This window comes from Lissotriton vulgaris, chromosome 11 (assembly GCF_964263255.1).
Source record: "Lissotriton vulgaris chromosome 11, aLisVul1.2, whole genome shotgun sequence".
NCBI lineage: Eukaryota > Metazoa > Chordata > Amphibia > Caudata > Salamandridae > Lissotriton > Lissotriton vulgaris.
Window position 1 is genome coordinate 510133619 of NC_141699.1, and position 17736 is coordinate 510151354.

Sequence of the window (17736 nt, forward strand, 5' to 3'; positions counted from 1 at the left end):
ACTGGGCTGACTCACCCTGTCTCCTGGAATCCCCCAGCCCCTGTCACTCAAACTCCAGACAAGGAATACACAACCTAGCAGAGGCAGACTTGGATACTTTCTAAAAGTGGTTTTTCCAAACACAGAATGTTAAAATCAACTTCACTAAAAGATGTATTTTATCATTCTGAGTCCAGGCATACTAAACTCGATTTCTACCATGTTCCCTGAGTCAATTAGGATTATAAAATGTAATAATATAACTGCCCTTTCTGGCCTATGGAGAACAGGTAGCCTTGCAATAGTGAAAAACGAAAATAACTGTCATTCACTATTAGGACATGCCACACACACCAGGGCATGTCCTACCTTATACTTACAATGCACCCTGCCATTGGGGCCTACCATAGGGGTGTCTGATATGAAGAAAATGGAAGGTTTAGGGATTGGTAAGTGGGTGCACTTGCCCAGTCAACATGGCAGTACCAGACTGCACACAGGCTCTGCAATGGCAGGCCTTAGACACACTTTTACAGGCCGCCTCTGTGGGTGGCACAACCAGTGCTGCAGGCCCACAGGCAACATTTGGATTATCAGTCCTGGGCACTCCTGGTGCACGGTACTAGAGTCTGACAGGTAATCCAAACCAGCCAATCATGGAATCACTAATCTATACATCAATTTAAAATAGGGAGCACTTGCACTGTGGCACTGGACAGCAGCGGCACAGTGCCCAAAGCATCTAACACCAGCAAAAGCACATGAGGCAACAGCAAAAACGGAAGGGAGACCCACGCCAATGTGCCAGGTCTAACATGTCTACTTTCTAAAAGTGGCATTTTCAAACACACAATTTAAAAATCATCTTTAGTAAAAAAAAGTGTTATTAAATTCTGAGTTCAGAGAGCCTAAACTTTATTTTTCCATCTTATCCCTATGGGAAGATATGCTTGTAAAATTTTACGAAGCATTTCCCATTCTGTCCTATGGGGCAAGATAGCCTTTCAATAGTGAAAAATGAAATTGGCTGTATTTCACTATCAGGACATGTCACACACACCTGTACATGTCCTACCTTCCTTTCACATACACTGCACCCTGCCCACAGGGGTAACTTGGTCCTTCCTTAGGGGTGACTGACATGTAAGAAAAGAGAAGGTAAGGGCCTGGCAAGTGGGTGCACTTGCCAAGTCAACATGGTAGTTAACAACTGTGCACGGACACTGCAGTGGCAGCTCTGAGTTACCGTTTCAGAACTACTCTTGTGGGTGGCACAATCAGTGCTGCGGGCCCACTAGTAGTATTTGATTTACCAGCCCAGGCACACTCAGTGCACTTTACTAGGGCCTGACCAGTAAATCAAATATGCCAATTTGGGAGAACCAATCCTAATAACAATTTACACAGAGAGCATATGCACTTTAGCACTGATCAGCAGTGGTAAAGTGCACAGAGTCCTAAAACCAACAACAACAGGTCAGGAAAAAAAGGAGGAGGAAGCAAAACATTTGGGATAACCCTGCAGAAAGGGCTAAGTCCAACAGGCTGTCAGGCACAGAAAGCATTACATGCAGAGAAATGTCAACTTTTATAAAAGTGACATTTCTAAAGAAGTAATGTTAAATCCAACTTCACCTGTTAGAAGGATCTACCATTACCATTCTAAAGATATGAAACATGAAAAAGCTACTGCTCGCTGATCAGTAATTGCTTATAGGCAGTGTGTTATGGTCTAGGCATCTGGCACTACATAGATTCTTCTTTCCTACAGGTGGAAGAAAATAATTATACAGAAAGCCAGTAGGCAATACCCAATGAATTCTAGGCCTTAAATGCGATAGGGGGTAAATGTAAGGTATTCAGATTATCGTATTCAAATTGTCCCATTACTTTGAAGGTTCTCCAGTTGGACAAACCCGGGTTCTGAGTTAAATCAGAAGATTATTTTGGATTACTCGAGGCTTGATAAGATTTATAAAATCCCCTGGTTTACATAGACACACTTTGTATTTACCTGAATAGACCAGATGTTTCCACCAATCCCTGGCTAGCTAAAAAAGGATATTATTGGACCAAAAAGAATTTTGTTCAGTTTAGCAACTTGAACAGAGAACTACTGGAAATAACAAAACTCTAGGTAAGATTCGATCTAATAATAAAAACTATGCTTAGTATGGAACCATATTTACCTATTGTATCAACCACTCGTTCGTTTGGTTTGGGTGATGGAGCCCATCATCCCTCACCCACAGGGCTTCAATATTTCTTTTATGCTAATGTTCCAGTATGTTAATCCACAGGTAGGGGAAAAAACACTTCTGTAGTGGCCAGTCTCCCTACAAGCAAAGACTTTGAGATTTGAGATAAAGCAGTTACATATAGATCTGATATTCTGGAAATGTTACTCTGCATTGCCTTGGAGTGTGTAAAATTAAAAAAAGGTAAGAAAATGTGTATGGTGCAAAATATCAATGCTGCCACCGGAGAAAATTGTCACAATTGCACTTCATGAAATTGTGAAATAATATTTTCTTTCTAACTGTGTCCATGCAAAAACTATCCTGCAAAAAACTATAGTTGCTGTAAACATCACATGCAAAAGCTAGTTGACTTTTTATTTATTTTTCTTCCTACTGAAAGATCTAAAAAAACTTTATAAAATGTTATTGTTTTTATTGTAAAAAGTCAATTTGCTGTTTTTCGTCTTCCGCAAAACCTATTTTTTCAGATTTTTTATTCATACAGTTGCTTTTTAGAAATCTGTTGAGTTTTTTCACCTAGTTTCATGAACTGCGTAGAAATCGCTCACAATCCTTAAAAAAATAGTATTTGTCTCTAGTTATATTGCTTATCTTTAATAATGCCATCTGGTTTCTAGGAACCTGTTACATGAATGTGTTTGGATTCTGTCATTTCTTGGTCTGATCGACCCTAATTTCCCAAACCTTTTCCTCATGCACCTCCAGATGCGGACTCTGGTTGCTGATTTCTCCATTGTATTCGCCATCCTGGTGTTCTGTGGTGTTGATGCCTTTTTTGAACTAGACACACCAAAGCTGCATGTTCCAAGTAAAATCAAGGTTTGGCAAGAGACTAGACGTTCTTGTCGCTACAACTTTCATCTTTTACTAGCCAACCTTTTCCTGTCTTCTGTCACAAACAGATGCTCTCTAACAGCCACTAATATGACTAAATACATTTTATAGATGTTTAAATTACTAACAAATTAGCTTTATAGTTTAATGACTCATAAAAATCTGTCTGACCTAACCACATATATGACATCACGTTGCCATTTGAATGTCAGCAATAGGCTCTGCACTAAATATAGAGTCTAATCGCAACTGCACTGAACTTATGCAAAGCTTTAAATTCTGTATTAATGCACAGCTTCTTTTTGAGTGCATTGTAAAGTACAATCCACCTGTGTAGCGTACTTGCACACCAAATGAACCGTTCCAAATATCTCTTTGGGATGTTAGACCATGAAAACAAAAACAATATATATGTCATAAAGAAATCCTAGAGCATTAGAGGAAGCCTTTTTGAGAAGATTTGGCCTACTGACAAATTGCTGATTTTTGAAGTAGGGGACCAGGTTTGTTTAGTACTGATGTGGAATATTCACCAAATCATTTGATTCTGGGAAAATCGTGTTACCTCCTTGTGCCCCGAATTGTTCGCATGGGCGGGACGTAAACTCCACTCCTCCGCCGGAGTTCACAGAGTGTTTCCCACTCTGTGCTCCACTGAGAACGTGGATTAGGAAAATCTTCACCAACCGCTGTGTGGAAGACTTTTTTCTCTCACACGGCTCACCAACGGTAAGTTGGCGGGCAAGAAAATCAAGCGCTAGACAGCCTCCTGGTGAGATTTCTCAATGCAGGCAACCACGGCAGATCCCCACTGCTCACGATGAGAAAGCTGCAGCTCGTGATGAGAAAGCTGCCGCTCGAGTAGAAAATCAACTCAAGGGACAGAATCAGCACTCTCTGGTGCACCGCATGGTGCAGTTTACGCAGATTTTACAGTGCAGGGCAAACTCTGGGTGCTAAAAATCAGCGCAAACAGTGTGACATTCCAAAATTATGTCACTCACAAAGCTTTGTGGAGTCTTGCGGAGTTCGGCCCAACCCTAATTTTTGGCATTTTATATGTAAAAACTGTTTTTCAGAGGACTGTCTAATATCTGACAATTACACATTCCCATCAAATCAGTCCATTTATGTTCAGATTCAGAAACTATTTTCAGCTGAACAATTCCGACCATGCAGGTCTATGTACAGCCCCTTATGCTGATACAATAGCAAACTTGCATTGAAGACATTTTGGGTTAGATTTATAAACTTTTTATACTGGGTTTCTTCATAGAACTAATGCAAACATGTGCAAAATGTTTTATGCTGAATTTACGTTACAGCACAAAGCATGTTTTGCACTGGAAAGTTGCCTGAAAAAAAAGGCATAGCAGCGCTAAGCGCTGTTTTGCAATGCCCTGCGTTTGAGGGGTGTTCTGTGAGTGGTACATGGTCTTTCCCATGAATCTACCCATGGTTTTGGGCGCAAACCCTATCTACTAACAATAGTAGACAAGCTTTTGCACTAAAATTAGTCGCACTTTAAAGCAGGCGTTAAAATGGAGAAATGTTTTTATTTTTCCTAATTTTTCCCGCTTTGCATCTGTGCTGTCCAGTACAAAACCTATGCAAGATTCACGCAGATACCTGTGTACTATAGTGCAATGGTGAGTGCATGTCACTGGCAGCCTGAATATGCCCCAGTGCCAGGGAAAGAGCAGGATAGTGCCTTATTTCTGTAGATATAGCACTTTCTTGGTCTCTCCCTGTCACAAAACGAAGCACAGCAACTTTGATTGCTGGGCTGCATTGTGTGACAGTTTGATCAATCTGGGTCTATGTGTCTTGCTCATGAAAGTGTGCCTTTTGTGTGATTGTGGGGAGGTACAGTGGTCATATCTGTGTGGTCTACGTGCAGCGATAAGGGTTAGTAATGAAGTCATTTCAGGGGAAAGAGTGATACCAGCATAAATGCAGTCCGTGTTGATGGTAGATCAGTGTGGGCATGGTATGGCCATTATCGATCGATAAGCTTTATTCGATTTGTAAAAACAGAATCATAAAAGCATACAAAAATAGCACATTAAAAATTAATTCCAATACATAATAACTGGGTACATTAAAAGACGACATTAAAAATATGCAATGTTTGTTAAAAACATAAGTAACAAGGGAGATCGATATATATTACAACAAATCAGTAAGGGAATTCACTGTAATGGTTACGTGTTCCGTTAACTAGGCACATTCCAAACCATGTTCGATTTACATCGTATTCCTAGATCTAATGATCGCCTTCAAGAAGATGGATACAATTACAATGGTGTGTACATTCTCTAAAGATTTTAATTTATCATATGCTCCTCTACAGGTTCGCAGGCCCCATGATACAAGTAGAGGTTTTAACAATCTTTCCCTCGGGTAGCTATAGAAGGTGCAAAAAAATATGCAGTGGATGTTAGACTGGTAAGAAATATCGTCACAAGGACAGATTCTTTTGTCTCTCGACCAGTCGTTACAATGAGGGAAACTTATTAATCTGTAAAAGGTATCTGTGTGAAAACGGGTCAAAAGCATGTGGTTAAAAGGGGGTTGTTCAATCAGAAGATACTGCTGTGCCCCCTTGGTGAGGGTAATCAAGTGGTGCTCCATGACCGTTCTCTTAAGCTTTTCTACCCGCCATCTTTTACTCTCTAGATGCTGTAAGAGGAGTTTTTAAAGTACTATTATGGGCACATTCACCATGCTATCTGGGTTGGAAAAGTATTCTGGATGTCCGATTTCTTTCAGTAGGTGTTTGACATAACTAAACCATTTGATGTTACCTACTCCGTCTAATGCCAAGCAGTCCTTTAATACTTCTCTGTTCAGAGTGGTCTCTGGATTAACCCAAACATTATGCCATAACAAGACAGGGGAGGATTTAATAATATCTGAGATATATGGCAGAGCTAGTTTGGTGTGAACCACATAGGTTGCGGTGCTCTTTGGGATAGCCAGTAAATAGCGAAGAAAGCGATTTTCAACGCATTGGATAGAATCCACCTGCTCGATCCCCCAGAGGCCAGCCCCGTATGTACCAGTCGAGATGCATTTGGCCTTATAAATCTGAAGAAGTTCTCTAACTGGTCTTCAGCCCAGCTTTTTTGCAAAATTAATCAGGGCACCAGTGGCACTTGAAAACGCGAGGCCCCTAGCGGTTACAGCTGGTTGCCATGAGCCCTTTCTTTCAAAGTTTATACCAAGATAACAAAATCTGTCAATGAGCTCCACCTTTCTACCATCCAAAATGTTTGAGCAGGGTGTCCTTCTATTCTTGGTTCCGCATGCCATAGTATATGTTTTAGAAACATTCACGCGGAGGCCTCTGGTTTTCATAAAATCTGAGAATTTTTCCACCGCCCTTTGCAGGCCAACCCTAGTCTGGGACATAATTGCCACGTCGTCCGCGTAAAGAAGTATGGGTATAGTTTGTCCCTTTTACTATGGAGTAATCGTGATAAACTTCGGTAAGATGATGCCCTACCTTATTGATATATAAAGTAAAGAGCAGGGGTGCTAAAATGCACCCCTGTATTACTCCTCTATGAATCCGGAACATGTCAGAACACTGGCCCATCCTGCCAAATCTGACAGGTGCACCTGCCCCATTATAGAGTTCTTTAATGAACGTAAGAATTTGACTGTCCAGACCAATTTCGGATAGTGTTTGCCAAAGCATCTCGTGGTCCACACAGTCAAATGAGGAACTCAAGTCCACATAAGTTACAAAAAGGTTTCTTTTTTGGCATGGGTATACTTAGCTGTTATTAAGGCCAGATTGAGTCCCTGCTCGATGGTTCCTTTGCCGGCCCTGAACCCATATTGCAAGTTGGAGATGACCTCTTGCTCTTCCAACCAGTCCTGCATTCTATTTTGGATGATTCTACCTGCGACCTTCATTAGGCCATTGAGTAGCGAAATTGGTCGGTAGCAGGTAGGATCATTCCTGTCCCCCTTTTTAAAGATCGGGACTACAATAGCCTCCGGCCATGTAGGGATGAATCCTATGTTGTTTGAGGAGTTGAGCACATTGGTCAGCAGGGGTGCCCATAGGTCGGTCATAGACTTAAATACGTCTATTGGAACGCAGTCCGGCCCCGGTGCCTTTCCCGACGGGCTTTCCATGAGTGCCATAATCACTTCCTCATAACGGAATTGGATGCCGAGTGGGAATGAGCTTTCCAGATTATGTTCCACCGGTACCTCCGGATCTTCAGGCATTGTTCCTGGGAGGTCTGTCTTGTTATAAAGACCTTCATAATGTGTAACCCAGGATTCTGCTGGGATGGCTAGATCTTTTTGGGGTCCCTGATTATTTTGCAGGAACAGGGCGTTGACTGCCTTCTAGAAGGCTGTATTGTCCTTCATTTCTGAGGCTTCATGGAGAGCCGACCACGCCATCGTTTTTAACTCTTTTTTCCTGCTTATTATAGCGGCCCGGTAAATGCGCCTGACTGTCTGGATATTTTCCCTAGACCTTGGAGAGGAATGAAGTGCTTTCTTTAAAGCGACAAGCGCCGTAGTGCAACTCCCATTAAACCAGCCCGACTCTCCTTTGGGGGCTTGCGAGGCACTCTAGTTAGTAGATGTTTTATTCCGGAGCAAATTTTTATAAAGGAATAAACAATGGTTTGATGGTCACCTTTATTAGAGAGGCAAATTATGAAATGCTCATAGGTGTTCCCAACAAGAGTTTGAATGAAATTTGAAGGCACCACCTTATCCCATTTGATGCAATACCCATTTTTGCTTGCTAACGTAGGTGTTACATTATATAAGATATTTTTTGTTGGGTTTAAAGCAGAATCACTGGGCTTCAGGATTACAGAGATGGGATAATGATCACTAAGGGTGGAATCTACGGTATCCCAATTAAGTACAACCCCTGCATGTCTGGATGATATTCAACCTCTTGTTGGGAACACCTATGAGGATTTCATAATTTGCCTCTCTAATGAAGGTGATGATGAAACCATTGTTGATTCCTGTATAATAATTGAATTGCAACCCCTCCCGTTAAAGGTGGGTCTAAATGGTTTAACAGGGGTGCAGAGCTCATTGACAAATGACAAGATAAAATGGGAAGATATGGAGTTAAGCAACTCCCCTAGTTTTGAATGAGAGAAATGGGTCGGTGCCTCCTCATTAGAATCCCCCATCCCGCACACGCCTGCTGCTCCTCGGGGACAGAGAGGGCAATTAAAGCCCCCAGCAAATCAAAAGGGAGAGAGAGGACTAGGTAAGCCAGTCCGGGTCCCCTGGTTATATATAGGGATATCAATATAGGACTAGCTATGTTGTGTTAGAGGAAACTCAGAAGGTATATCTGTGGGCAAACCCTTAGGTTTGGTCATGAAGCCCTCACACACCAACCTAGTTGGTGTCATGCTTCATCATCGGGCCCACCACAGTGACACCGAATGTGTCCCGGGTGTGCTGCGACTCCAGATTACTGAGGAGCTGGTATTCTTACTGAGTGTGCAGTGTTGGTGAGAATGAAGGTGAAAGGTTTTAAAAGCTATACAGGTGGTCCCAGTTCCCGAGGGTAAGAGGTAAATTTAATACCTGGGCCCCTGTTAGCAAGATAAAAAGGCTGTGGACGATGTGGAGTATATTAGGGGCTCCTACGTCCTTGTGGTCTACATGTTTCAGCCAGGCCTTTTGATTAAAACTGGCTTTCCTCAGGACCAAATGAGTATGTGTGGGTGAAAATAAACTATATTAAGTGAAAAGTGTGTGGTAAAAAAGTGTTGCACTCGCTAAGGTGCCGTACGTGTAAGAGGGGGATTCCCTCTGCTTTACTGTACATAAAACACAAAGACAGTACAGACATACAAAAAGAGTCATTGAGAATGGTATTAACCAAAACACAACAAATAGCCGGCTTCTGGTGTGCGTGAGCGACCTAGAGCGGCAAGTAACAACGCCATGAGTGTGCCATGGCTAAGGTGAACTATGGCGGTTAAATATTAAACGCAGTGGCAGTGGTGGGCTACACAGCGAAACAGGCATAGCGTGAGGTACAGGTAAGTATGGTACATAATTCCTCACACTTGCTACTTGCTGTTAAAGCCTCATGGGTCACTTGGCAGGGAGGGAAAGAAGATCCTAAATGTTTGTAGAGGATTACAGTTAGGATAGTACCTGTGGAGAGAAATTGTTGCTTACCCAGAGCGTTGTGCAGAGATCAAGCTTACTCACGGTATTTCCGATCAGCGGTTCCTGCGACCTATCGTCCTGCTCCAGTGTCCCGAATGAGCTTTGCCAGAGTCAGGTATGGGCTTAAATAGCCGGTTTGATTGTTATCACCTGGAGAGGGGAGAGGGCGCGGTCGCGTTTCCTTTTTAGAGCGCGGGCGCTGGGAGCTAGCGGTCTGCGTGTTGCGCATGCGCGATGTGAGGTTTCCAGCGCATGCGTGGTAGAGGTGTGTGCGAGCGCTATCCATTCGCGCATGCGCCATGGTACCAGGACTAGGTTAGCATAGGTAGTGGCATGTGCGCGCAAGTGCGTGCGCAACGGGAGCAAAAAGGGAAAGAAACCCGTGTGGGTCTTTTAAAGTTTAAAAAGCAACAACAGCGATTGCAAGGTATATAGGCAAAGAAGGCAATTACAGAGTAGGGACAGACCACGAGTCTGAGCGCAGACAGGGATACTGACCAATACTTTACATAGGAGTGTTTATCTCGCCAGAGCATTCCACGGGATGGAATCATTGAGCCCCTCTATATGGGTAGAAAGGCGGTAAATCCAGCGTTGCTCTTTGGTGAGCAGAGTCTTCTCATCACAAGCTGAAAGTGCGAATTGTTCGATGACCGTCCAGGTGAAATCATTCGGGGTGTGATTTTGCACGATGAAGTGCTGGGTCAGTTTGCTGATGTTTTTACCACAGCGCATGGTGCTCCTGTGTTCAGTCATCCTGGTTCTAACCTTCCTGGTCGTCATGCCTATGTATCTCAAGCCACAGCGACAGGTGATTAGGTATACTAGGTTAGATGAATTACAGTTCGTGAATTGTCGTTGTGTCCAGGTTTTTCCATCTTCCAACGACAATGTTTTGGAAGGGGTAGTCAGGTGGCAGACGCTACAGTTGTAACATGGTTGGTGGCCTGTTAGTTCTGGTAGGCCCCAAGTGTTTAAAATTGTATGGCCGGTTTGCTGTGTTTTTCTGGGTCTCGTGGTTACCAGCTGATCCTTCAGATTTTGTGCTCTTTTGTATGCAAAGCGGGGGAGGTCCCAGTTCCTCGCGCCTGAATTGATGATCTTCCAATTTTTGCGAATTATGCTGGAGACCTGATTGGAGGCGGTGTTATAGGTGGTGACACACGTCATGATGGGTGTTTCTGGTGGTCTGACCACGGTCTCAAGAAGGGCCTCCCTGTTTTGGTTGCGTGCTCGTTTACAGGATTTTGTGATGATTCTGGATGGGTAGCCACGGTCTCCCAACTTGTGGACCAAGGCTTTTGACTGGTGTTTGAAGTCATGGAGGTTGCTGCAGTTCCGGCGAATGCGCAGGAACTGTCCAAATGGCAGGTTCTCTCTCAAAGGTCTGGGGTGGAAACTGTCAAACCGCAACAACGAGTTCCTGGAAGTCGGTTTGTAATGAGTCGTTGTGGTCAGACCCCCCTGATCAGCTTTTATGTTGAGGTCCAGAAACGCCAGTTCAGTAGAACTGCTAGTGCAGGTGAACTTTAGAAAGGGATCAAGGCTATTGATCCAGGTGAGAAAATCTTTCAATGTCTCCTCATTGCCTTCCCAGACAATGAGGATATCGTCAATATATCGACGCCAAATTGTTATATTTGCTGAGTAGGGGTTCGTGGGGGCTTCGATATTTGTCTGCTCAAAGTGGTGGACATATAGCCCCGCCACGCTCGGCGCAAAGACACTGCCCATCGAGGTACCATTCGTTTGTAAGAAGAATGTATCTTCGTATTGGAAATAGTTCTCTTTTAATGCCAGCGTGGCGCAATCCAAGATGAAGTGACGGGGTGTACGATGTTGCCAGTCAATCTCCATCAAGACATCATGGAGTACCTTCAGTGTGGCATCCTGAGGGAGGCTCGTATATAGGCTCTCCACGTCCAATCCCACCAGGAGGTGTTTGTCTCTATCGAAACTGACATCCTTGATGATGTTAAGGAGGTGCTTCGTGTCTTTGACGTAGGATGGAGTTTTCTGAACCAATGGGTTGAGGTAGTGATCGCAGAACCGTGATAACGGTTCTAGGAGGGACTTTATCCCTGACACTATGGGTCTGCCCGGTGGTGGGGTGACCCCTTTATGCACCTTGGGCATGATGTAAAAGTAGGGTACTTTTGCATCACGTGTGTTGAGATACTCAGCTTCTTGCTTTGAGATGTATTCTGCGTCAGAAGCCTCCTGTACTAGTTCTGTGATCTTTTTTTGTAGATCTTTGGATGGGTCTCTCAGTAATTTTCTATAGTTACGAGTGTCGCTTAATAGTCTGCGGCATTCGGTGTCGTAGTCGATTTTGTTCATGATGACTATCCCTCCACCTTTATCTGCTGGTTTGATTATGCGGGTAGGGTCATTTTGGAGTTTTTTGATGATCTCCCTATCTTGAAAAGACAGATTGTTGAAATGGTTTTGGGGTTGCAATTTCTCGACTTCTGAGTATACTGCCAACTCGAAGGTACTGATCTCCACTGGCACGGTGGCAGGTGGTGGAGTGAAGTTGGATTTGAGTTTCAACCCAGTTTCATTAGTGGTTTCTGAGTCAAGAGGTTTCTCCTTGTTTTCGAAAAACGCTTTTAGCTTTAGTTTTCTAAAAAACTCGGCCAGTTCGACATGGAGTTTGAAAGTATCTAGTCTGATGGTCGGGACAAATGACAGTCCTTTGTTCAGGACATTGGTTTCTTCATTGGTGAGGGGTACGTCGGAGAGGTTGAATACCAGGGTGCCGGTATTGGTTGGTTCAGCTATTTGCTGGGGCCCGCTTGCTCTTTGGCTTTGTTCCTCGTGTTGGCACTGACCGGATCCTCTTCTGTGGACCACTGTGCTGGTTGAGGCGCCCACTGTACTTGCTGTGGTGGATTCCTTCTCTTGCCACGGGGTCTGCGGCCTTGGCCTAAAAAAGGATATCGTTGATTTGGGTTGTTCTGGTAGTATGGTACCTGGCCAGGCGGATATAAAGGTGGATATCCATAATAAGGAGGCATTGGGCCAAATGGAGGAGGGCCGAAGTTCTGGAATTGCGGGGGGCCTTGCCATGGTTGTGCTTGTTGTTTCCCTCCACGGCCTCTCCCTCTGGCTTTGTGGGATCCATTGCTGGAGCCGCTGGAAATGGAACTAGTATCTCCTGAGCTGTCCGTGTTCTGGCCTCTTGTGGGTGCAGTATACGTGTCGTCAGCATAGGGATAAGTTTTTAGATAGCTGAAGTTTTTTAGATCCTTCTCGAATTTCTTTATCTTGGTTTGGGTTAGGTATTCTTTGTAATCGTTCATCTCCCGATTTTGATCTTCCAATTTCTTTTTGTATCCTGTCAGAGTGGTTTTGAAGTGGGTCTCAGTTGCTTGGATCTCTATTATAACTGCGTCTGAAAGGCGTTTGGCAGTTTTTATTATCAAGATGAGCCAGTCCCTGGTGCAGTGCCAGGCTATCTGAGCCCAGTCTTTCCTGAAGGTGACATCATCAAGGAATATTCTGGGAGCGTTGGTGACCAGTAAGCCTTTAGGCGCTGTGTTGGTCCTCAGGTATTGTGCGAGGATAACGCCATGCAAAATAGTGCGTATCCTGTTTCGCTTTTTCTCAGTGAGAGTGTCCCAATCTGTAGTCTGCGCTATTGTTGTTGCTGTGTTAAAATCTGCCAAGAGTGTGGGGTCATCGAGGATTTCAGTGACGTCATCCTCGGTGAATGTTAGGCCTGTGTTTTGTGCCATCTTGTATCAGTCAGGTGTCTCTCGCAGCTGCGCGCTGCCAATTATCAGCAAATCAAAAGGGAGAGAGAGGACTAGGTAAGCCAGTCCGGGTCCCCTGGTTATATATAGGGATATCAATATAGGACTAGCTATGTTGTGTTAGAGGAAACTCAGAAGGTATATCTGTGGGCAAACCCTTAGGTTTGGTCATGAAGCCCTCACACACCAACCTAGTTGGTGTCATGCTTCATCATCGGGCCCACCACAGTGACACCGAATGTGTCCCGGGTGTGCTGCGACTCCAGATTACTGAGGAGCTGGTATTCTTACTGAGTGTGCAGTGTTGGTGAGAATGAAGGTGAAAGGTTTTAAAAGCTATACAGGTGGTCCCAGTTCCCGAGGGTAAGAGGTAAATTTAATACCTGGGCCCCTGTTAGCAAGATAAAAAGGCTGTGGACGATGTGGAGTATATTAGGGGCTCCTACGTCCTTGTGGTCTACATGTTTCAGCCAGGCCTTTTGATTAAAACTGGCTTTCCTCAGGACCAAATGAGTATGTGTGGGTGAAAATAAACTATATTAAGTGAAAAGTGTGTGGTAAAAAAGTGTTGCACTCGCTAAGGTGCCGTACGTGTAAGAGGGGGATTCCCTCTGCTTTACTGTACATAAAACACAAAGACAGTACAGACATACAAAAAGAGTCATTGAGAATGGTATTAACCAAAACACAACAAATAGCCGGCTTCTGGTGTGCGTGAGCGACCTAGAGCGGCAAGTAACAACGCCATGAGTGTGCCATGGCTAAGGTGAACTATGGCGGTTAAATATTAAACGCAGTGGCAGTGGTGGGCTACACAGCGAAACAGGCATAGCGTGAGGTACAGGTAAGTATGGTACATAATTCCTCACACTTGCTACTTGCTGTTAAAGCCTCATGGGTCACTTGGCAGGGAGGGAAAGAAGATCCTAAATGTTTGTAGAGGATTACAGTTAGGATAGTACCTGTGGAGAGAAATTGTTGCTTACCCAGAGCGTTGTGCAGAGATCAAGCTTACTCACGGTATTTCCGATCAGCGGTTCCTGCGACCTATCGTCCTGCTCCAGTGTCCCGAATGAGCTTTGCCAGAGTCAGGTATGGGCTTAAATAGCCGGTTTGATTGTTATCACCTGGAGAGGGGAGAGGGCGCGGTCGCGTTTCCTTTTTAGAGCGCGGGCGCTGGGAGCTAGCGGTCTGCGTGTTGCGCATGCGCGATGTGAGGTTTCCAGCGCATGCGTGGTAGAGGTGTGTGCGAGCGCTATCCATTCGCGCATGCGCCATGGTACCAGGACTAGGTTAGCATAGGTAGTGGCATGTGCGCGCAAGTGCGTGCGCAACGGGAGCAAAAAGGGAAAGAAACCCGTGTGGGTCTTTTAAAGTTTAAAAAGCAACAACAGCGATTGCAAGGTATATAGGCAAAGAAGGCAATTACAGAGTAGGGACAGACCACGAGTCTGAGCGCAGACAGGGATACTGACCAATACTTTACATAGGAGTGTTTATCTCGCCAGAGCATTCCACGGGATGGAATCATTGAGCCCCTCTATATGGGTAGAAAGGCGGTAAATCCAGCGTTGCTCTTTGGTGAGCAGAGTCTTCTCATCACAAGCTGAAAGTGCGAATTGTTCGATGACCGTCCAGGTGAAATCATTCGGGGTGTGATTTTGCACGATGAAGTGCTGGGTCAGTTTGCTGATGTTTTTACCACAGCGCATGGTGCTCCTGTGTTCAGTCATCCTGGTTCTAACCTTCCTGGTCGTCATGCCTATGTATCTCAAGCCACAGCGACAGGTGATTAGGTATACTAGGTTAGATGAATTACAGTTCGTGAATTGTCGTTGTGTCCAGGTTTTTCCATCTTCCAACGACAATGTTTTGGAAGGGGTAGTCAGGTGGCAGACGCTACAGTTGTAACATGGTTGGTGGCCTGTTAGTTCTGGTAGGCCCCAAGTGTTTAAAATTGTATGGCCGGTTTGCTGTGTTTTTCTGGGTCTCGTGGTTACCAGCTGATCCTTCAGATTTTGTGCTCTTTTGTATGCAAAGCGGGGGAGGTCCCAGTTCCTCGCGCCTGAATTGATGATCTTCCAATTTTTGCGAATTATGCTGGAGACCTGATTGGAGGCGGTGTTATAGGTGGTGACACACGTCATGATGGGTGTTTCTGGTGGTCTGACCACGGTCTCAAGAAGGGCCTCCCTGTTTTGGTTGCGTGCTCGTTTACAGGATTTTGTGATGATTCTGGATGGGTAGCCACGGTCTCCCAACTTGTGGACCAAGGCTTTTGACTGGTGTTTGAAGTCATGGAGGTTGCTGCAGTTCCGGCGAATGCGCAGGAACTGTCCAAATGGCAGGTTCTCTCTCAAAGGTCTGGGGTGGAAACTGTCAAACCGCAACAACGAGTTCCTGGAAGTCGGTTTGTAATGAGTCGTTGTGGTCAGACCCCCCTGATCAGCTTTTATGTTGAGGTCCAGAAACGCCAGTTCAGTAGAACTGCTAGTGCAGGTGAACTTTAGAAAGGGATCAAGGCTATTGATCCAGGTGAGAAAATCTTTCAATGTCTCCTCATTGCCTTCCCAGACAATGAGGATATCGTCAATATATCGACGCCAAATTGTTATATTTGCTGAGTAGGGGTTCGTGGGGGCTTCGATATTTGTCTGCTCAAAGTGGTGGACATATAGCCCCGCCACGCTCGGCGCAAAGACACTGCCCATCGAGGTACCATTCGTTTGTAAGAAGAATGTATCTTCGTATTGGAAATAGTTCTCTTTTAATGCCAGCGTGGCGCAATCCAAGATGAAGTGACGGGGTGTACGATGTTGCCAGTCAATCTCCATCAAGACATCATGGAGTACCTTCAGTGTGGCATCCTGAGGGAGGCTCGTATATAGGCTCTCCACGTCCAATCCCACCAGGAGGTGTTTGTCTCTATCGAAACTGACATCCTTGATGATGTTAAGGAGGTGCTTCGTGTCTTTGACGTAGGATGGAGTTTTCTGAACCAATGGGTTGAGGTAGTGATCGCAGAACCGTGATAACGGTTCTAGGAGGGACTTTATCCCTGACACTATGGGTCTGCCCGGTGGTGGGGTGACCCCTTTATGCACCTTGGGCATGATGTAAAAGTAGGGTACTTTTGCATCACGTGTGTTGAGATACTCAGCTTCTTGCTTTGAGATGTATTCTGCGTCAGAAGCCTCCTGTACTAGTTCTGTGATCTTTTTTTGTAGATCTTTGGATGGGTCTCTCAGTAATTTTCTATAGTTACGAGTGTCGCTTAATAGTCTGCGGCATTCGGTGTCGTAGTCGATTTTGTTCATGATGACTATCCCTCCACCTTTATCTGCTGGTTTGATTATGCGGGTAGGGTCATTTTGGAGTTTTTTGATGATCTCCCTATCTTGAAAAGACAGATTGTTGAAATGGTTTTGGGGTTGCAATTTCTCGACTTCTGAGTATACTGCCAACTCGAAGGTACTGATCTCCACTGGCACTCACCTTCATTCTCACCAACACTGCACACTCAGTAAGAATACCAGCTCCTCAGTAATCTGGAGTCGCAGCACACCCGGGACACATTCGGTGTCACTGTGGTGGGCCCGATGATGAAGCATGACACCAACTAGGTTGGTGTGTGAGGGCTTCATGACCAAACCTAAGGGTTTGCCCACAGATATACCTTCTGAGTTTCCTCTAACACAACATAGCTAGTCCTATATTGATATCCCTATATATAACCAGGGGACCCGGACTGGCTTACCTAGTCCTCTCTCTCCCTTTTGATTTGCTGATAATTGGCAGCGCGCAGCTGCGAGAGACACCTGACTGATACAAGATGGCACAAAACACAGGCCTAACATTCACCGAGGATGACGTCACTGAAATCCTCGATGACCCCACACTCTTGGCAGATTTTAACACAGCAACAACAATAGCGCAGACTACAGATTGGGACACTCTCACTGAGAAAAAGCGAAACAGGATACGCACTATTTTGCATGGCGTTATCCTCGCACAATACCTGAGGACCAACACAGCGCCTAAAGGCTTACTGGTCACCAACGCTCCCAGAATATTCCTTGATGATGTCACCTTCAGGAAAGACTGGGCTCAGATAGCCTGGCACTGCACCAGGGACTGGCTCATCTTGATAATAAAAACTGCCAAACGCCTTTCAGACGCAGTTATAATAGAGATCCAAGCAACTGAGACCCACTTCAAAACCACTCTGACAGGATACAAAAAGAAATTGGAAGATCAAAATCGGGAGATGAACGATTACAAAGAATACCTAACCCAAACCAAGATAAAGAAATTCGAAACTTATCCCTATGCTGACGACACGTATACTGCACCCACAAGAGGCCAGAACACGGACAGCTCAGGAGATACTAGTTCCATTTCCAGCGGCTCCAGCAATGGATCCCACAAAGCCAGAGGGAGAGGCCGTGGAGGGAAACAACAAGCACAACCATGGCAAGGCCCCCCGCAATTCCAGAACTTCGGCCCTCCTCCATTTGGCCCAATGCCTCCTTATTATGGATATCCACCTTTATATCCGCCTGGCCAGGTACCATACTACCAGAACAACCCAAATCAACGATATCCTTTTTTAGGCCAAGGCCGCAGACCCCGTGGCAAGAGAAGGAATCCACCACAGCAAGTACAGTGGGCGCCTCAACCAGCACAGTGGTCCACAGAAGAGGATCCGGTCAGTGCCAACA

The 17736-nt window shown here is 45.0% G+C and overlaps 1 protein-coding gene across 4 annotated transcripts in view; it reads left to right on the forward strand.

Moving 5' to 3' along the window:
- Positions 1 to 17736, forward strand: part of SLC4A5 (solute carrier family 4 member 5) — a 611906-nt gene that overhangs the window by 397017 nt on the left and 197153 nt on the right. For 3 of the 4 annotated variants that reach the window (XM_086943571.1, XM_086943572.1, XM_086943573.1), the window contains exon 16: positions 2946 to 3059. The exons of the other annotated variant lie outside the window; for it this stretch is intronic. In XM_086943571.1, the coding sequence (XP_086799697.1) occupies positions 2946 to 3059 (114 nt within the window). The remainder of the gene's footprint in view (positions 1 to 2945; positions 3060 to 17736) is intronic. 4 annotated transcript variants of the gene reach the window in all.